The sequence below is a fragment of the Eretmochelys imbricata genome, chromosome 1 (assembly GCF_965152235.1).
Source record: "Eretmochelys imbricata isolate rEreImb1 chromosome 1, rEreImb1.hap1, whole genome shotgun sequence".
In the NCBI taxonomy this organism is placed as follows: Eukaryota; Metazoa; Chordata; order Testudines; family Cheloniidae; genus Eretmochelys; species Eretmochelys imbricata.
This window is the reverse complement of record NC_135572.1, coordinates 236,565,570-236,587,234: the sequence shown is the minus strand read 5'-3', so window position 1 is coordinate 236,587,234 and position 21,665 is coordinate 236,565,570. Positions and strand designations below refer to the sequence as shown.

The 21,665-nt window shown below is 44.6% G+C and overlaps 1 protein-coding gene across 3 annotated transcripts in view; it reads left to right on the top strand.

Moving 5' to 3' along the window:
- PARVB (parvin beta) overlaps positions 1-21,665 on the top strand; it is a 98,030-nt gene that overhangs the window by 7,037 nt on the left and 69,328 nt on the right. The window contains exon 1 of one of the 3 annotated variants that reach the window (XM_077825803.1): positions 155-241. The exons of 1 other annotated variant lie outside the window; for it this stretch is intronic. Coding sequence is in view for 1 of the 2 variants with exons in the window: in XM_077825794.1 (XP_077681920.1) it covers position 13,157 (1 nt within the window). In the remaining variant the exon portion in view is untranslated. Of the gene's footprint in view, positions 1-154; positions 242-13,040; positions 13,158-21,665 lie in introns of those variants that run through there. One more of the 3 variants, XM_077825794.1, reaches the window with a different exon arrangement.

Here is a 21,665-nt window from a genome sequence, read left to right as displayed (position 1 = left end):
ATTTTTCACACCCCTGGGTGACTTGGTTATACCAATATAGGTCTGTAGTGTAGACCTGGCCTGAGTAACCAGCAGGAAAATCCCTTTCAGCAAGAGTTCATGTGCTTTCAGATTAGTTCAGATGCTTACATTTTGTGCTCTGGCTGGTGTTTGCTTCCCCGAAGCCTGGGCCTGGACCTCAGCTGATCATTTAAAGGAGTCGTTTAGCTGGTGAACTTCTTCCATTGCCAAAACCTAGCAGGTCAGTATTTCCCATTGCATCGCAATTGTCATTCTTGGTGGCAGTCTTGTCTGCTCTGGGGATTTGCTCTGGCTACAGCCATTGCTGGTCTGCAGATTTCAAGCAGGGGTAACTTATAAGTGGTGTTGACTGTCTATACCAGAGGTTTGCACTGTTGCAGCTATGCTGTAGACAGGTCCAAAGTAGGGCCAAGGCCGAGCTGATAGCTCAGCCCTGGAGACTTTAGGCATCAGGGTTGAGGCATGTACTGGGGTGATGCATGGAATCCTGCACTCCTGCTGCCTTTGCTGTAACTTTTAGTCTGATGTGTGTCGTCTTCATTTTATGACCAGGGGTACAGAGTGCCAAATAACTGCAAGCGGCTGGGCACTGTTGTGGTATTTCTTGCCAAACAGGAAACCTCTTGAGTTCACCTGTTTCTTGCAAATCCTGGAGGTGGAGCTTGAGACAGGGTTCCACTAAGCAGTGCGTACGGTGTCTTGGCGTGGTGTTCTGTGTGTTTAGACTGTTACCAGAGACCAGTGTTGTTAGATCTTGCTGTTTAACGTCACTCGCTATGTGAAGGGATCATATTGTGTGTAATTTGGAAGCTTGTGTTTAAATGTAGGTGGCAATGGATTCATCAATGTAGGGAGTGGAAAATAAGTGGAGCCCTGATCCCTCAATCCTTGTACGTGCAAGTAGCCCCATTGAAGTTAAGGGGACTGCTTGGATAAGGAGGTACTACTTTTACGAGTAAGAGCTGCAGGATTGAGCCCTTCCCTAGCTACAATAGTGATTCTGAGCCTCTTCCTCAATGATGCTCTGCCTTTCTGTGTCTGTGAACTGGATCTTGTGTCTTGTTGATGACTGTGGGAGTCCCTCCCATCCGTGTTCCATAGAGTCACGTTCCATAGCAGGAAACAACTAATACTGTAGCTCTTCTTGTATCCTCCTTATCTTGTTAACAAGGCACTCTGTGTCCCTTTTGTTTCCTGCCTGGCCGGATGTTTGCTCCTCCTCCCGTTTCAAAGTTCTTCCCCTCTTGGCCACCATTGTGTGCCATGTGGAAATAATGAGTAAAAACTCTTGCCGCAGGGCTCTGCAGTGACATTTCTGACAAATGATCGCAAACCTCAGGGCCAGTTTAGAGGATCATATTTCACAGCTGCAGTACAATTGAAATGCCATAGCCATGAAATGCAAACTTTAAGTGGAAGAACAGACCAGACAATTCGTACATCATTTCAACCATTGGGTCTGTGTTCCTAAATAAAGAGCAAATTAATAATAAAATGGAAAACGTTCTAGGTATTAAATGCCATATTTCACCAATGTTGTGTAGTAGATAACCCATTATTTGTGCAGGATACTTCCAGTTCCAGTAGCTATTTAAGAAAAGCATTGGCGGTAGATAGAGCACTAGAATGGGAACGTTGAAACCTGAGTTCTGTCCCCGGCTCTGGCACCGACCTGCCTTTTGACAGCACTCTCTGCTTTGGTTTCCTCCGGTGTAAAGTAGGGAGAATGATACTTAGTTCGCTTCTTGTAAACTCATCTCATGAGATCCGTGGATGAAAAGCACTGTAAGAGCCAAGTGTAATTTATTGTTCATGTATGCCCAGCGAGGTATTCTGAGGTAATGGAAGAGTGGCACACAGCTTTCAGTGTCAGAGTTGGAAACACTGATTTCTAGTTGATCTGCATATGAAAGGGTGATATATTAACAAAAAGAAAGAGAGAGACAGCGCAGAATCTTTGGTCTGCACTTGGTTAGCTTTTATGATCCATTTACGCAGCATCACTGCTGCTCATATCTATATAAAGTTAAATAAGTAGATCAATGGTGGAATGAAAGCTGGTTAAGCAGAAGTGATTGTTTTTAGAAGGGGAATTTACATGTTTTATGTTGTTAGAGTTATACTTTTAAAATGATACGTGTACCTATATGGAGGCAGGTGACATTCCTGCCTTGATAGACACACACTGGATTGAGTCCAACTTATTCCCCTTCCTAGTGTTTCCTTAAATAACAACAAACATGAATTTGCTTCTGAGCTTGGCTGTTCATAGGATTCTACCATTCGGGGCCCCTCTGCCCCTGCCACTAGTTCCCTCTGCATTGGGTCAGGTCTAAACTTTAAAGTTTTGCTGGCATAGCAGTGTCAGTTAGTGAGGAGTGTATTTTTTTTGTTGTTGCTTTTTTTAAATGACGTAGCTATGCTGGCAGTGCTTAGGGTTGCCAACTTTCTAATCGCACAAACCTGAACACCCTTTCTCCGTCCCTTCCCCAAGGTCCTGCCCTTGCCCAGCAGCCCTGTCCCCTGCTCACTCCATTTCCCCACCCTCACTCACTTGCTCATTTTCACTGGGCTGGGGCAGGGGAGTTGGGTGCAGGATGGGGTTAGAGCTATGGCTGGGGATGCGGGCTCTGGGGTGGGCCAGAAATGAGGGGTTCAGGGTACGGGAGGGGGCTCCGGACTGGGACAGGGGATTGGGGTGCAGGAGGAGGTGAGGGCTCCATCTGGGGATGCTGGCTCTGGGGTGGGGCTAGGGATGAGGGCTTTGGAGTGCAGGAGGGGGCTTTGGGGTGGGGCAGAGTGTTGCGGTGGCGGGGTGAGGGCTCCAGTTGGGGGTGCGGACTCTGGGATGGGGCTGGGGATGAGGTGTTTGGGGTACAAAAGGGGGCTCTGGGCTGGGGCTGAAGGGTTTGGAATGTGGGAGGGGGTTGGGGCGTGGGAGGTGGTTCGGGTGGGGAGCTTGAGGGGCTTCGGGGTGCGGGCTCCAGGAGAGAGTTTGGGTGTGGGAGGCGGCTCAGGGCTGGGGCGGGGGGTTGGGTGGCTCCCGAGTCCACAGAAACACCAGCTCCTAGGTGGAGGTGAGGCCAGGCGGCTCTGCGCACTGCCCTCGCTCGGAGACGCCACTGCAGTTCCAGCCAATGGGACTCCGTCTAGGAGCTGAGGGACACATTGCCGCTTCTGGGGAGCCTCGTGGAGCCAGGCAAGAAGCCTTCCAGCCCTGCACCAACTGGACTTTTAATGGCCTGGTCAGTGGTGCTGACTGGAGTTGCTAGGATCCCTTTTTGACTGGGTGTTCCGGTTGAAAACTGGACACCTGGCACCCCTAGCAATGCTGTATATGCAGTTATACCAACAAAAGAATTTTTTTGCCAGTATAGTTTATTTCATTTAGGGAACTTGTCTAAGTTATACTAGCAAAAGCTTTTAAGTGTGGACAATACCTCTGAGAGAAATGGTGGATCTTTTTATGGATCTTGGATCGTATCTAAAAACCTTCACTTGGTCTGGCAGGAGCAAGAATCAGCGGAATAGCTCTGCATCTTTATTAGAGCAGGTTGAAAAACAAACACCCTTTTTTAAAAAAAATTGAAATACTGAAGTTGTTTTTATTTCAAAGTGTTTTGAAATAGCTTTTTTTGTTTTCACTAAAATTTTTGGATTTTTTTAAAAACTTTTTTCAGAAATGGTAGCAAAATAGTTATCAAAATAATTTACAGAAAATCAGTTTTCACAACTGTTTTTAAAAATATTGTTGGAGGGGAAAAGGCATTTTATAGACTGCTCAGTTCCTTTGTGGTGGTTGACTTGTGGTGGTTTAGGCTGGACTATATCTGCAATGCATGAAATCATAACTACTTCAGTGCTTTTTATGGATTGTAACATATCAGGGCTCTTTATTAATGTAAATTTTATTCAAGTGATTCACAGCTCAGTACTGTGGGAGTACAGAGGGCTTATTCAATACAGTTCTGAGTTTTATATACACAAGGAGTATTGTAAAATTAAATCTCTTTGGCATATTTTAAAAGCAGCCGCCTAGGCCAAACATTCGCATATGATTGATGTTTATTCTGTCATCTTTTCACTCTCTGCAGCAAACCGAAATTGCCTCCATCATTCTTCACCCAAGAGAATGTTCTGTCTGGTCCAAAATGTTCCGCTTTTAAGACTTGATTGAAAGCCCATTGAAGTCAATGGGAGTCTTTCCACTTACTTCATTGGGCTTTGGATCATGCCTTTATTTCACAAGAACAGGGGCTCAGCTAGTGAACTCCTTCCATTGCTGAAATCTATCAGCTTGCTGCTCAGCCTACGTGATAACTTTATCCACAGTGCAGAGAGGTTTCCTGATAGAGGAAGTACCAGGTATACATATGGTCACAGACCAGAACACAGAAGTGGACACAGAAGTCCAGAGTTTCAAACTTAGGGCATGGGGAGTGAGTAAAAATATATGACTGAGATTTTCAAAGTTGCCTAGGGGGATTTGGATATCCAATTTCCATTTAGAATCATAGAATCATAGAATATCAGGATTGGAAGGGACCTCAGGAGGTCATCTAGTCCAACCCCCTGCTCAAAGCAGGACCAATCCCCAATTAAATCATCCCAGCCAGGGCTTTGTCAAGCCTGACCTTAAAAACTTCTAAGGAAGGAGATTCTACCACCTCCCTAGGTAACGCATTCCAGTGTTTCACCACCCTCCTAGTGAAAAAGTTTTTCCTAATATCCAACCTAAACCTCCCCCACTGCAACTTGAGGCCATTACTCCTTGTCCTGTCCTCTTCTACCACTGAGAATAGTCTAGAACCATCCTCTTTGGAACCACCTCTCAGGTAGTTGAAAGCAGCTATCAAATCCCCCCTCATTCTTCTCTTCTGCAGACTAAACGATCCCAGTTCCCTCAGCCTCTCCTCATAATTCATGTGTTCCAGACCCCTAATCATTTTTGTTGCCCTTCGCTGGACTCTCTCCAATTTATCCACATCCTTCTTGTAGTGTGGGGCCCAAAACTGGACACAGTACTCCAGATAAGGCCTCACCAATGTCGAATAGAGGGGAACGATCACGTCCCTCGATCTGCTCGCTATGCCCCTACTTATACATCCCAAAATGCCATTGGCCTTCTTGGCAACAAGGGCACACTGTTGACTCATATCCAGCTTCTCGTCCACTGTCACCCCTAGGTCTTTTTCCGCAGAACTGCTGCCTAGCCATTCAGTCCCTAGTCTGTAGCGGTGCATTGGGTTCTTCCGTCCTAAGTGCAGGACCCTGCACTTATCCTTATTGAACCTCATCAGATTTCTTTTGGCCCAATTCTCCAATTTGTCTAGGTCCCTCTGTATCCTATCCCTGCCCTCCAGCGTATCTACCACTCCTCCTAGTTTAGTATCATCCACAAATTTTCTGAGAGTGCAATCCACACCATCCTCCAGATCATTTATGAAAATATTGAACAAAACCGGCCGCAGGACCGACCCTTGGGGCATTCCAATTGATACCGGCTGCGAACTAGACATGGAGCCATTGATCACTACCCGTTGAGCCCGACAATCTAGCCAACTTTCTACCCACCTTATAGTGCATTCATCCAGCCCATACTTCTTTAACTTGCTGACAAGAATACTGTGGGAGACCATGTCAAAAGCTTTGCTAAAGTCAAGAAACAATACATTCACTGCTTTCCCTTCATCCACAGAACCAGTAATCTCATCATAGAAGGCGATTAGATTAGTCAGGCAAGACCTTCCCTTGGTGAATCCATGCTGACTGTTCCTGATCACTTTCCTCTCGTGTAAGTGCTTCGGGATTGATTCCTTGAGGTGCTCCATGATTTTTCCGGGGACTGAGGTGAGGCTGACTGGCCTGTAGTTCCCAGGATCCTCCTTCTTCCCTTTTTTTAAAGATTGGTACTACATTAGCCTTTTTCCAGTCATCGAGGACTTCCCCCGTTTGCCACGAGTTTTCAAAGATAATGGCCAATGGCTCTGCAATCACATCCGCCAGTTCCTTTAGCACTCTCGAATACAACGTGTTCGGCCCCATGGACTTGTGCACGTCCAGCTTTTCTAAATAGTCCCTAACCACCTTTTTCTCCACAGAGGGCTGGCCACCTACTCCCCATGCTGTGATGCCCAGCGCAGCAGTCTGGGAGCTGACCTTGTTCGTGAAGACAGAGGCAAAAAAAGCATTGAGTACATTAGCTTTTTCCACATCCTCTGTCACTAGGTTGCCTCCCTCATTCATTAAGGGGCCCACACTTTCCTTGGCTTTCTTCTTATTGCCAACATACGTGAAGAAACCCTTCTTGTTACTCTTAACATCTCTTGCTAGCTGCAGCTCCAGGTGTGATTTGGCCCTCCTGATTTCATTCCTACATGCCCGAGCAATATTTTTATACTCTTCCCTGGTCATTTGTCCAATCTTCCACTTCTTGTAAGCTTCTTTTTTATGTTTAAGATCCGCAAGGATTTCACCGTTAAGCCAAGCTGGTCGCCTGCCATATTTACTATTCTTTCGACACATCGGGATGGTTTGTCCCTGTAACCTCAATAGGGATTCCTTGAAATACAGCCAGCTCTCCTGGATTCCTTTCCCCTTCATGTTATTCCCCCAGGGGATCCTACCCATCAGTTCCCTGAGGGAGTCGAAGTCTGCTTTCCTGAAGTCCAGGGTCCGTATTCTGCTGCTTACCTTTCTTCCCTGTGTCAGGATCCTGAACTCAACCAACTCATGGTCATTGCCTCCCAGATTCCCATCCACTTTTGCTTCCCCCACTAATTCTTCCTGGTTTGTGAGCAGCAGGTCAAGAAAAGCCCCCCCCCGCCCCCCCAGTTGGCTCCTCTAGCACTTGCATCAGGAAATTGTCCCCTACATTTTCCAAAAACTTCCTGGATTGTCTATGCACCGCTGTAGTGCTCTCCCAGCAGATATCAGGAAGATTAAAGTCGCTCATGAGAACCAGGGTGTGTGATCTAGTAGCTTCTGCGAGTTGCCGGAAGAAAGCCTCATCCACCTCATCCCCCTGGTCCGGTGGTCTATAGCAGACTCCCACCACTACATCACTCTTGTTGCTCACACTTCTAAACTTAATCCAGAGACACTAAGGTTTTTCTGCAGTTTCATACTGGAGCTCTGAGCAGGCTCCCTTACATACAGTGCTACTCCCCCACCTTTTCTGCCCTGCCTGTCCTTCCTGAACAGTTTATAACCATCCATGACAGTATTCCAGTCAAGTGAGTTATCCCACCAAGTCTCTGTTATTCCAATCACGTCATAATTGCTTGACATCACCAGGACCTCCAGTTCTCCCTGCTTGTTTCCAATTTCTATTTGTGCATTTGTATATAGGCACTTGAGAGAACCTGCTGATCGCCCCTCATTCTCAGTATGAGGTAGGAGCCCTCCCCTCACAGACGTTCCTGCCTGTGCTTCCTTTATTTATTCTAAAGGTGATTAGGTTTCCAAATCCCTTGCATGTGGATGAAAATCTCAGCCTGTGTTTATGAATTTGGAAGTGTGGGGTGTTATGTGAGGATACATGGGACATAGAGAACTCTTGATGACTACTTGTTAGGGACATCAGAAAAGCTAAGAACACAGTAAACTGACACTGGCATATACCATAAGAAGGACCCACTGCTTTCATATAGCAGTGTCTCTTTGGGACTTTTGACCATCATTACAGCTGGTAGAGCCTGTAACTGGAGCTGCTTTATGCTTCCCCTGTTAACTTCAGAGTTGTGCACCGCCGTTTCATATTTTCAACCTTACTGTGTTCCTGTTTCAGTGGTTCATCTTCCTCAGCACATCAGCAAACTAAGAGGCATCCCTCAAACCCATTATGTTTTTTTTAGAAGACTTAGTGACAGCAGGAAGTAGGGAAGACAAAAGCTGGTTACCCGCAGGCTTTCCCTTGCACTGACCTCAAGTCATCAAAGCAGTCATGACTTCAGCAGATTTTGTTCTCTGACATCTCGGGCTAACTGCATGCAGTTATTTATAATTTACTGCAGAAGCTAGTGACTTAAAAGTCAGCTTGCAGTATCTAAAACAGAAAAACCTGACCTGCTAGTCAACCTGAATCTGTGCCTCTTGGGACCTGATAGATGCAACAGGCTATGTCTAGTCAGCGATCATTGTGTCGATTCTATTGATGTCTTAGTCTGAATGGTTCTCTAATGGAGCTCTTACGTTTTCATTACCAGCTGACATTTCCCTCCTCCCCCAGTATATTCTCTATCCAGTTTTTATTGTCTCATGAGGCCTCCATGACTCTGAGTAATGTGGTGATTGGTGACAACTTGTGGCAGTAATACTCATAGATTCATAGATACTAAGGTCAGAAGAGACCATTAAGATCATCTAGTCTGACCTCCTGCACAACGCAGGCCACAGAATCTCACCCACTCACTCCTGCAAAAAACCTCTCACCTATGTCTGAGCTATTGAAGTCCTCAAATCGTGGTTTAAAGACTTCAAGGAGCAGAGAATCCTCCAGCAAGTGACCCGTGCCCCATGCTACAGAGGAAAGCGAAAAACCTTCAGGGCCTCTTCCAGTCTGCCCTGGAGGAAAATTCCTTCCCGACCCCAAATATGGCGATCAGCTAAACCCTGAGCATATGGGCAAGATTCACCAGGCAGATACGACAGAAAATTCTTTCCTGGGTAACTCAGATCCCACCCCATCTAATATCCCATCACAGGCCATTAGGCCTATTTACCATGAATATTTAAAGATCAATTAATTACCAAAATCATGTTATCTCATCATACCATCTTCTCCGTAAACTTATCAAGTTTAATCTTAAAGCCAGATAGATCTTTTGCCCCCACTGCTTCCCTTGGAAGGCTATTCCAAAACTTCACTCCTCTGATGCTTAGAAACCTTCGTCTAATTTCAAGTCTAAACTTCCCAATGACCAGTTTATATCCATTTGTTCTTGTGTCCCCATTGGTACTGAGCTTAAATAATTCCTCCACCCCATCACATGGTTTTCCAGCAGACGATGGTGACTGTTGGGAGGGATGCGTTGTTACTTTGAGTGGATTTTGTCTTTGAAATATGTTAAATACATTAGTTGTTACTGCTGGAGGTTACTGATTCCCACTGGGGCTGTATTAGGTCAGTTGATGCAATAGATTGAGTTACATGCTATGATATGCAAAATATGGCGTTTGTGTTGGGTTTTCCTGGCCACACGTGTGGTAGATACGGAATACCTCTTGCTTTATGTGCTACTTTTGTTACTCTCTTTAGTCATCACCTCTGAGATGGATAATGCTTGTGTTCGTGCAGGCACGTGTCTGCTCACACTACTAACCTTTACTGGATGGAATGTGTCCAGCCTGCCCATGTATGTATTTCTTGACTTGGGTCTTGTCTACAGGAGGATTTACTGTGAATCTACATTACCCCAGCTTGCTGTGTAGTAACTCACGGTGTGGCCACTGCTACAGCAAAAGTGTGAGAGTGTGGTTTAACATACTGCACTTTGAAGTAGTATTCTAAGCCATATGCTAGGGCTTTCACTGCGGTATAAAAATGTTTGCACAGCAAGTTGGTGCACTACACAGTCACACAGTGGCTTACTGTGCAATAAGTCACCATGTAGACAACACTGGGACTCCATCTTAGCCACGAAGAAACCTGTGTTTCTGCAGCCAGAAGTCATGGATTCTGTGCTGCGTGTAAATTAATTGAAAAACATGGTGTGCAACATGATTCCAGTTCAGTCTTGCCTTAAGGAGTCGGTTGGCAGAATATTTATTTTTTATTTATTTATGTATTGGAGGAGTGGGGTAAGGGGGAGGGAGAGAGGAGAAGGCAGTGTAGCCTAGGTGTTGTGGCCCTGGACATGGTTTTATTTCTGGAGACCTTCAGCAAGTCTATTATCTCTCAGTGACTGTTTCTTAGACTTTAAAAAGAGGATAATGATACTTGCCTCTTCTGTAAAACACCTGGAGATCTCTATAAGAGCTGCTTGTTGTTGATGTTGTTGTTATTATTTATTATTATAAAAACACTTTTCAACACCCAATAAAATGTATTTTCAAGTGATCATAAAACAGGCCAGCCCTTCTGGCTTTAATGACTTCCAATTCCTCATTTAGTATTTCTTATTTAAAACGATTGAACTGTAATACAAATATACACTGAAAAGAAAGGATGTATTTTTCAGTGTAGCTGCCATATGTTGGCTGTGAAAACTTTTAATTAGCTAAGCGAGAGAGATGTACACCAGTTCTTTGGGGTGGGGAAATAAACTCCTGATGTCGTGAAACGTGGGAGTTGGATGAGATGGGGAACTATTACAGTCTCTTTATAGAGCATGTTGTCTGTTTCTCATTATCTTTAAATAAAAACAATGTGTGATCCTCAAAACACATCTTCCCACTTAGCCTGCTTGGCAAGAGTTTGAAGACATATTATTAAATAGATGCAAAGATTGTTGTCTCTTTCATTTTAAAATAGAATGGCCTTTGCATACTGTAGTTTTTGTCTTGCATAGTGGTATGGGTCTAATACACAGCTCTGGCGCACACAGAGGATTGAATCTTCTTTTCTTCAGGGACGGTGGAGTTTTGGAAGGTTTTCCAGGCATCTGATTGTGGACTTTCCCTTAATGTGCCTCTCCTAATTCGCTCTCCACTGGTCTTCATTCACATGCCATCTCGTTGGGATCATCATTTGCCTCCCTTCCTGCTCATGCTCCAGAGATCTGCTACAGTGATGCTATCTCACCAGGATGTTGGGCAGGGAAGGAGTGGCTAGCACTATACCTTTAATCTATGCTGAGTCCAACCCCTTAGGGATCTATGTCATTGTGGACTCACTGGTAAGGCTGTTCACACCTAGGGTGACCAGATGTACCGATTTTATAGGGACAGTCCCGATTTTTGGGTCTTTTTCTTATATAGGCTCTTATTACTTCCCACCCTCTATCCCGATTTTTCACGTTTGGTGTCTGGTCACCCTATTCACACCCCATCTTGGAGCCCTGTCATATTGAAGCCAATCAGAATTGCAATTTACATACCCACTGAAGTGCCTGAAAACAATATAGGACTTCCTAGGTCACGGTGAAAGGAGTTTCATTGCACTAGGGAATTTTGCTTGAGAGCAAATCCAGCTGTGGGGAGGCAGCGTGGTACAGTGGAGAGTTTTCTCAAGGAAGTGAAAATACAGATAACAAGAATCTGTCCTGATTGGGAAATTTCACTTTTGTAATGGACAGGTCTGCACAAGCGACGCAGACTGTTGTTCAAAGGATGCTGGGTATTTTGGCATGTCACACCATGGGTAGTAACGTGACTGTAAATTGACATTGGGAGTGAAGGAGGAGTTCTCACTGGAGAACAGAGCCCAAGGAATCAGGCTTCTGCCCTCTGAATGGCCTGAGCAGGATGTAGAGAAGGAAAGATTCCCATTCTAACCTACAGCAACCCCCATGTGATGATTCTTGGCTGCTGGATCTATGCAAGTGTGGTTCAAGGGGTCTGTTCTTATACTGGGTGAGCTTTCTGGGGCAGGGGTTGCCTTTGTGTGGGATTTTTTTGCGGTGCCTAGAGCAATGGGGCCGCGATTCCTGTTTGGAGTGCTTGCACACTACTACATTAGAAACAGGAAATAATAGCAAAGCCGCTTCTCTTTCCTGGCTTTGAGTGTATCTCACTGTGTAGCTCTTCTGCCCACTTTTCCCTGCCAACCTGAGTCAGGGTCAGGCTGTGTAGCTTTAAAAAGAAATTTAGATTGGCCAATGGTTGGATTTGAAGGGCTCACTTCCTCTTCAAAGTGCCCAAGCCCACTGAACATCTGCCTGCCAAGACTGCTGCTGCTGCACCTCATGGCACAAAATAATGTCTTGCCTTATGCAAACTATGAGGTAGGCTGGTGCCTGATGCCACTGATGTGTTTCCTTAGAATAAAAAGGAAATGCAACAGGCTAGACTGACAGACCATGAGGAATTTCTAGCCTCATCTCCAAAACTCTGCACCTCCTGTTCAGTGAAATATTTGAACTCTTGGATGCTCACCCAAATCTGTAATCCAAACATTTGGATCCCTCACAAAACTCGGAGCCTCTTTTGGTTGGTACTTGGGCTGATATTTCTCATGGTTGAGTTTTCTCCTGAAATTCCAAGAATAGTCATGTGGTTGGAATGCTGGACTGGATTAGGACTCAAAGTCCTGAGTCCAATTTGGGCTCTGTTACAAAATTTCCATGTGATCTCAGGCAGGTCACTGAGTCTCTCTGTGCTTCAGGTCCCATCTGTAAAATGGGAATACAAATACTTTCTATCTCCCAGCGTCTGTCTGATTTGACTACTTGGATTGTAAACTCTTTGGGGGCATGAGCTGTTTCTTACTCTGTGTTTGTCTAGCAGCCAGCATAATGGGGCCCTGATCTTGGTGGAACCCTAGAGGCTCTTGCCATACAAATAATAATTTCCTGAATATGGCAGAACCGGAACCATTAGAAAAACTCCTTAAAAGGTCAGATTCTACCATACGTGGAGTAATATCCTACCATGCAAGGAGCTCTGCTGAAATCACTGAATGTATTCACAGAGTGAAGGCACTAGCCAGCATGGCTATGAGTTGTAGACTCTGGCTGCTGCTGTTTTGCTGCTTCGGGACAGGAAGAGGTGCTAAACACTTTGAAAGCTTTGGTTGAGTTTCTGGGTGTGGTTTCCAACCTTGTGAAATAGTCTGCCCATCCCTAGGCTGGACCCTATTTACATTGTACTGGGTTCAGACCCAGTATTTACTATAAAACAATAAAATTTGTTGAGTTAAATATCTGAATTGCAAGGTTTGTTTGTTTTTTAGCAAAACCCCACAGCAGGACTCCCTTTTCTTTTTTGTTGATGTTTGTGCATCTAGAGCTGTTAGTGACAGTTCAGAGAGAACTTATATTTGTGGTTTGCAGCATCTGTTATCTTCAGTGTACTTTTCCTGCAGTCACTTTTCTGCACCAAAAAGAGTTCCTTTCCTTAAATTGCGAGTCATAGCTGTAGATGCGAATTCATATGTAGCAAACGGCTTCTTTCTTGACTTCCATATCGCAGGCTGGATTGGAGAGTGCCATTTTCTTGCTACTACCGGTGTTTATCTGCTGTCATTGCCTTCATCAGTGAGTCCTGTTGCCTTTTATTTCTCTTGACATAGTCAGAAAAAAACATTTGACGTGTGCAAATGTGTAGACATATGTATGCTTAATATAAAATTCTGCATAACACTTTTTATCAATTAGAACAAATAGGAGAAGAAGAAAAGCAATAAGCTGAAGCATGTAAAACTTCTCCTGATGATCTGTATCCAACTGAGAAGGCTGTGGAAATGTTTATCTTCGAGTAGGGTGACTAGACAGCAAATTTGGAAAATTGGGACATGGGATGAGGGGTAATCGGAGCCTATATAAGAAAAAGATCCCAAAATCGGGATTGTCCCTATAAAATTGGGACATCTGGTCACCCTATCCTCGAGTCTGTTTCTGCAAATATCATTCATTGTAATGTTTACTATCTGGTGGAATCACATTAACTTCAGTCGGAATCGCTAATGGTGACAAATGGTAGTGTTCGCAGCATTGAGCCCTTATTTGGGGCCAGATTTAAAATGTACAGAAGTTAGCAAGTAATTTTTGTTGGTTTTTTGGGGAGAGGGGACAATGCTGTGTGATCAGAGATTAAAATGAATAGACTGTGTTGGGACTCTTCAGGTACGTTCCTGGCTCTGCTGGTTAACTGGCTGATTTGTCCTTCAGTAGTCACTTTGTCCAAAACTTAGAAACTTGGGTGCTCATGTTAGTGGCCTGATTTTTAGAGGTGCTCAGCACTCATTGCTCAATGGGAATTGGGGGGTGTCAGCACATCTGAAAACTAACCCCTTATTTAGGTGCCTATTTTGGGTTCCCAAACTTTGCCCTCAGACTCTGTGTGTCTATTATATTTTTAAAAATGGAGATGATAATACAATAATGTCTCTGAAGATTAATTCATTCTGATAAATCTCTTTGAACTTTTCTTTGGTGTAGAAGTCCAAAGTAGTAGTGTGAACTACATAGTAATATGCAATGCTTTATATAGCATTTGCTATACGAAATTTAAAAACTTCTTTATTAACTATATAGCAGGGCGGTGCTGGGGGTTGGAGGGTAGGGGAGGTGGGGTGAAGAACAAGTATCTCCAAAGGGAGTATTGATGTTGCCCAAGGCCAGTGCAGGGATACTAAAGGATGACATTTACTTCAGTAGGTCTCCCCACATAGCTTTCCTCTGCACATTAGACTCTTTCTTTCCTTAATGTTTTAACAGGCAACTTTCAGACTCTACCTCCCTCTCTTAAATACAAGGTTCCTGTTATTCATGCAGGAGGCAGTGGGAAACAACAAAGACCAACCACCGCCTCCATTCCACCACCAACAAATCCTTGTTTAATGAGTGGAAAATCCCTTCTTTTTATGGCAGAACTTTAACTGAGCAAGGGTGCAAACTCATGGACTGAAGCAATCCTTTTGCAGGCTCAGGAAGATACTTCATTGAATCCATTCAGTTCACATCTTGAAGGATAGAAGCTTTATTATTTGTATTGTGGTAGTGCCTAGGAGTCCCACTCATGGATCCTCACCCCATTGTGCTAGGTGCTGTACAAACATTTTTTTCCTTTTAAAATGTTCAAATTCTAGAAATGGATGGCCTTCATTTGCTTGGGAGAGTTCCCTACTTACTAGGTAGCAGTGAATAAGCTAGTGGAGAAGATGGCTAGTTATCAGTTATCCTTAAGTAATCACCTCCTCTCTAGGTGGCATGCATTCAAAACTGGGGAAGAGGTGGAGATAAGAAGCAGGAAACAAAGGAGGAAGGTCCCACGTCACAGAACAATTAATACAGGATGTTAGTAGGACATTCCTGACCCATGTTCTCTTGTTCCTTTGTCAAGCTTGAGTTGAATAACTTTCTGTTCCAAAGTGCAGAAGAACAAAAAAGATCAACTGCCATGCAGGCGACTTAATTGTGACAAGTAACAAAGCAGGCAAACTGCCATGATATATGGAGAGAGTTAAATATATTATAAATGAAGGAGCTGGGATTGTTGATCTCTGATGACTTTATCTAAATGAGGGGGACTCTTGTTTCTCTCTCCTCTTGAGTTAGGGAAGAACCATTCACTGTTAGGGACCTATGTATGCTTTTCTTTTGCAATGTAGGTCAGTGGCTGTTTCTTTTCTATAGTCGAAATGACCGCTGACACACACAAAACAAAACAAAAAAATAGTGATCAATGGCCAAGTAGAGCCTGTAACATGGAATTTGAGCCCCTGTATTTAAATAGGCACACGTTTTCTTTCTCTAATTGTTATCCACATGCTGATCCTCATTAAGCCCCATAGCTACATAAGGACCAGAACAGTGTTCATTTCAGCAATATCTTCTTAGTTGTCCTGGTCCCATTCTGCTTAGTTCAGGTAACAAGTTTAATATCTTTTTGTTATATTTAAAAGGACTCATAACTGCTGAATCCTTAAAAGCGGATTCTGTCAGGGAATAGAGTTGGACACATGCTTTTATTTAAGGGTATGGAGATATTTGTTTATGGGCTAAACACAAAAATCAATTTTGAGACTTCATTCATCTGTCCTGCGGTCCTGTTTCTTTGATACAGTGGGTCAGTGGGCATTTTAACTATAGGAAAAAAAACAGCTGCATAACTACATTGCAAAGGAAAAACATATGCAGGCCCCAAACAGTGCATGGTTCTTCCATTTCCCATCATAAGTGGGCTCTGGGGTAGTCCCAGCCCAAGCCCAAATGGCTACGGTGCAGCTGTATAGCTCCGCAGTCTGAGTCAGCTGACATGGGTAACCCACAGGTGGTTTATTGTCGTGTAGATGTATCCTTTGGGGCTCTGTCACATTACAATCGTACTGAATGTTATAGCATTACACCCTGAATACAGCTCGTCTGAATTATTTTTTTTTTCTATGGCAGTTTTCAACAACAATAGGAGAAAAAAAAAGATTTTTCTTAAATTTTTCCATGGAAATGTTCTGTTTTTGCTGAAAACTCAAAAACCAAAAGATTTTGGTGAAAAATTGAAATATTCCGTGGAAAACAAACACGTTTTGTGGAAAATTTTGTTTTGTCAAACATAATTTTCCACTGAAAGACTGTTTTGATGGAAAATTTTCAGCCAATCCTGATCCAGAATGTATGGCTTCTATCTGATGTGAGTGTTTTTTAAAAAAATCCTTTTAGGGGGAAATAAGGGAGACCTTTTGTTCACTGCCCGCCAGTCTCTGATGGGACTGTCACTGTCAATTTAGCACAAGCCCATAGAAGCCAATGTGACCCACTTCTCTGAGCTAAAAAAAGAAGTGTGATCAGACCTCTCTTTCTCAAAAGCAGTTGTTTTGCATTTGCCTTCTTTCTGACCTCCTTGTGTATAAATGGCACTGTGAGTCTGTTGGCTTATGTGGTTACTGTGAGTGTGTGTATTGTCTGCCTATTCAGGCTTACTAGTCATTTCCTTTTATTAAAGTACTTCTGTTTTGGATGTAATTCCTAACACTTTCCCTTTCTATGAATGTGATCAGGTCAGTTCCTATCACTTTGATTGAAGTAACTGCCTAGTATTGTTGCTAGTTTTGCATCCCTAACTGATGAATATTTTGCACTGCTCTCTCACTTTTTATCCAAAGATTTCATCAGATTTTGCAAACATTAACACATCAGTAATGCAGTAGTAGGCTTGTCAATTTCTGTGTATCCTTGGCCACTAGAGGGGGACAATGAGCCACACAGTGTTAGCATGTGTACATAGGCATCACATTCGCACTTTCTTTGAGGCAGAGAGGTGAAGTGATGTGCTCAGTTAATTTGTATGTGATGTAGCCAGGCATAGGACCCCACAGGATCTCCTGGTTTCCAGACCTGTGGTTTAACCACAAGACCAATTTTTTCCCTAAAAGCTGTCAGTGTCAGTGTTACTTTTTTACACGCACAATTTGGAAATTTTGAACAAGTGAAATAGAGGATGAAATTAACCAACCATATGAACTAAGTGGAAGGTGCTGTGTGTCCAAAGTGCCATGATCAGCATTGTGACAGCTGTTGCTTTTCTATTGGGTGAGGTTCAATCCTTGGGTCAGAAATAACTGTAGTTAAAATTAATTAGTTATCACTCTATTTTGTTTTTTAAGAGTTGAGAGTTAGTGATTGCCCTTTATAACAAGAACATTAATCGTGGTGAGTTAAAGGTGGCCTGCATTGTATCCTAAAACACTAACACCGTGTTAATTATGCTGACGTTATTGAGGAAGCAGATAAGCAAGTACCTCATGTTGAAATCAAATTGTTCTTACCTTTATGGGTAGTGGAATTTGCCTAATTGGAATTCCTTTTTTTGTTTTTTTTTTTTTGTCTGGGTTCAAGCTGAGTTTAAAATTCACTTTCATGCCTCTTGAGAAATGCTTGAAAATCTCATTGGAGCTTTCACTTTCTTGCTACTGGTCCCTTTCATTCTGTGCAGTTGTCTGCATTCCCATGCACCGAAGCAGCCGGATATTTGGAACCAAAGTGCCTTTAACAGCCCAACTTACTATTGTGGGTATAAACTGTACAGCGTGACATGTGGCTATACAGTCCAGGCAGTATATTAGTTTAAGTAGATAAGGCCAGGTCAGTCAGCACAACTAAATAGTGTTGGCTGTCAATGATCACCAGGGCCTGTTATGGTATCTGAGGCTTGTTAGAGCCTATGGATACCCTAGCCATGGCCCCGTCACTGGGATTGAGAGAGGGGTGGTTTATGGTCCTGTGCCACGGTGAGAATCCCATAGGCCAGAGAATGCTCTGTTGCCTGGATGATTTGGGGCAGCTTCCATGGTGTGTGACAAACCCACTGGTCACTTAATGATTCTTTATTGTTTTTTTACTATTTCAGTAGTGCCAGTGTAAGTGCATGATAGTAGTGAGGTCCCTGCTGTGAAGAGATTAAAATGTAAGGGCTAAATTCTGCCACTCTTACTTGCATTGAGATAGTTGTACCTCACTCTGATTTCAGTGGAACTACTGGAGAGGTAAGGCACAAGTCCGTGTCAGTTGTGGGAGGGAGGATTGGGCTCTGTTCAGGCAGTGCACAAGTAAAGGGGATTCTGTAAACCACTGTTTGATTTACAAGGATGATGTCCCGGGTTTTGAACGACCGCCTCTGCACTTTCCATGGAAATCTCACAGGACGTGTATCATGGGAGGCTGATATATGTGTCTCCTATTTCCCTTTTCAAATCCCAGGCTGTGTTGTTTAATTTTCCTTGTCTCATGACTCGTGGTGCCTGAGAAGAGGCACAGTACATGCCAAAGAAAGGAGGGGAGGGTGTTGCTGCTGACTGAATGCCCATGACAACAGCATGAGAGTGTAGTCCAATTCAGGGCACTGATCTTTAAAGCCGTAATAAGTTCAGAATGGAACAGGTGTAGGTCTCGGTGAGTCCTAAAACACATAACTGGGGTTGAAGACTTCTCACTGTTGCTTTTCTGCTACCTTTGATTTCCCTTTTTTTTTGTTGTGTTGTACTGAGCACCTAACTCGCTATATTACTGGGCATTGGGCTAGAATAGGGATCCTAGAGCTAAACAATTTGAGTTATCTCATTGTTGTCAGCTCAGGTGATTTATTGCAAGCCTCATGACCTTACCCCACTCACATTATTCTTCAGGGGATTACAGGAAAATCTCAGCTTTCATTTCTTTTACTAATTATTTATTTCATTATTTTACAAAAAACCCTTTTTGTTCTCTGATTGCAGAGAAGAGCCTGAAAACATGACTGGAGTGTAGCAAAAAGACACAGAAGTGAGAAGGCAATGAACTCTGGATTTATTAAAATCTCATTATTTTGGGGTGGGGCCTAGATCATGATTTTAGTATGTTTGGGGGTTGGCAATACTTCAAAAATGTTTTTTCCCAAAGAAGAGTGTGTGTGTGTTTGTGTTTTGGCCAACTAATGGCCAGACACTGGAACAAGCATAAGCCCCGATCCTGCAACTGGATCCACACAGATGGGACCCCATTAGTGTTGCCAACTCTGACTGAAGCTATTGCAGGAGATTCTTCCTCTCTCCCCCTCCCCCCCCCCACCCGACGTAATGCCATTTTCTTAAAATATCCTATTAAAATCTCCCGGATTGCTTTCAGTAGTCACTGGGAGATCGATGTCAATTCCAGGAGACTCCAGGCCAATCCTGTAGGGTTGGCAACCCTCGTCCCCATGTCCATGGGGAACCCCAGTAGGTCTGCCCACAAGGATCTGATTGCAAAAATGGAAGTACGTTTTTCAAAAGTGCCTATGTCCTGTTTTCAAAATGAGATAGGCATTTAGGAGTCTACACCCCCACTGACTGTCAATGAGACTTAGGGTAGAATTCTTAGGCACCTAGGTCCCATTGACTGTCAGTGGAATGTAGGCTTCTAAATCACGTTTGCAAATAGGACTTAGGGCTTGTCTCCTAGAAAGTTTTGCTACATTAACTAATAGAGTTAGAGCACCAACCTCCCCCCCGCCCCTCCTCCAGTATAAGGCACAATTATACCAGTCTGTACCAGGGCTTATGTCGGTATAATTATATCAATAAAAATTCTCACACCTAATCTGCAAAGTTATACTTGTATAACTTTTCTAGACCAGGCCCTAGGCTTCTAAGTCACAGGCTTTTGAAAATTTGACTCTGGGGCTATAACTGTTTAGCAGAGTCCCTCACAATACTACAGACCAGATGTGAATCAGGAGTGAGACCAATCCTTGTGACTCAGGGCATGACTACAGTTGTGAGTTACAACGCATTAAAGCAGCCCCTGGCACTCTAACTCATAATGCGTCCACACTGGCAAGGCACGTAGAGTGCCCGGACTCCGCATCTGGAGTGCTCCTGGTACTCCACCTCGACGAGAAGCATAACGCTTGATGCGCCCCAGCTGGAGTGCCGCGGCACCAGTGTGGATGCCCTGGTCTGTTAGTGCGCTCTGATCGGCCTCAAAAGTGTCCCATCAGTGTTTGGGGCGGGGGAGAAGCTGTCCAGTCCCAGCTGCAGGAATTACGATACCTTTGGGCAAATATCAAGGGACACGATGGAAAGGGGCCATGACCGGGACGCACTGCAGTGCAGGATTAAAGTGAAGGAGCTGCGGAATGCCTACCACAAAGCCCACGAGGCAAATAGCCGCTCCGATGCTGCCCCCGCGACCTGCCGTTTCTACAAAGAGCTGGACCCAATACTTGGGGGCGACCCCACCTCCACTCCGAGTACCATGGACACTTCAGAGTCCAGTTCAACAAGGCAGGAGGAGGAGGAGGAAAGCGGGAGTGAGGGTGCTGCGGAGGAGAGGAGACAGCCCAGCATCCAGAGATGCATGCAGCCAGAGCTGTTTTCAAGCCAGGAGGAAGGTAGCCAGTTGCAGCGGCTGGTGCTTGGGGAAGGACAAACACCAGAGGAGGTTCCTGGTAAGCGGCTTTTATTTTGGGAAGGAAGTTGTTCAGTGCGGGCTCTTGGGGCTAGGAGGGTTAGGGCTGCATGCATGCCTAAATGCGGAATAGGGCGTTGATGTGCTCTCTCACATTGCGGTAATTGGCCTCAGTGATCTCTTCAAAGGTCTCATGCAGAAGCTGGGCAATGCACTTGCACAGGTTCCTTGGGAGAGCTACGGTACTCCTAGTCCTGTAAGGCTAACATGTCCGTGCCACTGTGCCATGAGGGGTGGGGGGACCATTGCTGCACACAGGCAAGCTGCATATGGGCTGGGGTGGAAGCTGCATTGTAGTACAAGACCCTCCCTTGCTTCCTAGGTCACTCTCAGCAGCGAGATATCTTCCAGGACAAACTCCTGTGGAAAATGTGGGGACAGAGTTCAGTATAGGGGGCCCCTGCAGCTGTTAGTTCTCCCCAAGGCACAGAAACCCAGAGGACAGTACAGCCGTGAAACAATCAGTCCCCCTGGCCCCTGTGCTTACTCACCATTTTGGGGCTCCTGTGGGTTATGTGCGCTTGCTTTGGGACAGGCAATTTCTGCTATTGTGTAGACTGTGCTTGTCTACTTTAAGTACGGCCAAATCATTGATCTGTCTGGTGTGAACAGCGCTGCCTCTGTTAAGTGTTGCATTTTGCCTTTACAGATGCAACCTTGAGATCTCAGCCGTTCATGTCATCACCGGCCGAAAGACTCCAAGGAATTCGAAAGGGGCCACGTAGAAGCAAAGAGGACATGCTGCATGAAGTCACGCAGCAGTCCCTTAATGAAAATCAAAAACTGCAGGAGTGGCGGGAGAGAGAAAGGAGGGTCCGCCAGCAGAATGCGGATCGCCGGCACCAAAGCCCGGAGCGGCTGTTCAGCATCATGGAGCCCCAAGCGGGCTCGATACAGGCGCTCATAGCCATGCAGGTGGCGCACTTCTGCCCCCCCCCACCCCCCCTCGCAGCCCTTGTCCCAAAACTCTTTCCCTTGTGCCCCCATGTCACCTCCAACCCACTCAACCCCCATCACCATGCATTTTAGCCAGCCAGAAGTGCAGCACTCATTGCACAGCACTCCAGATGGGAAGGCTGAGTATGATAACAGGAAAATGATAACAGTATGATACGCAAATCT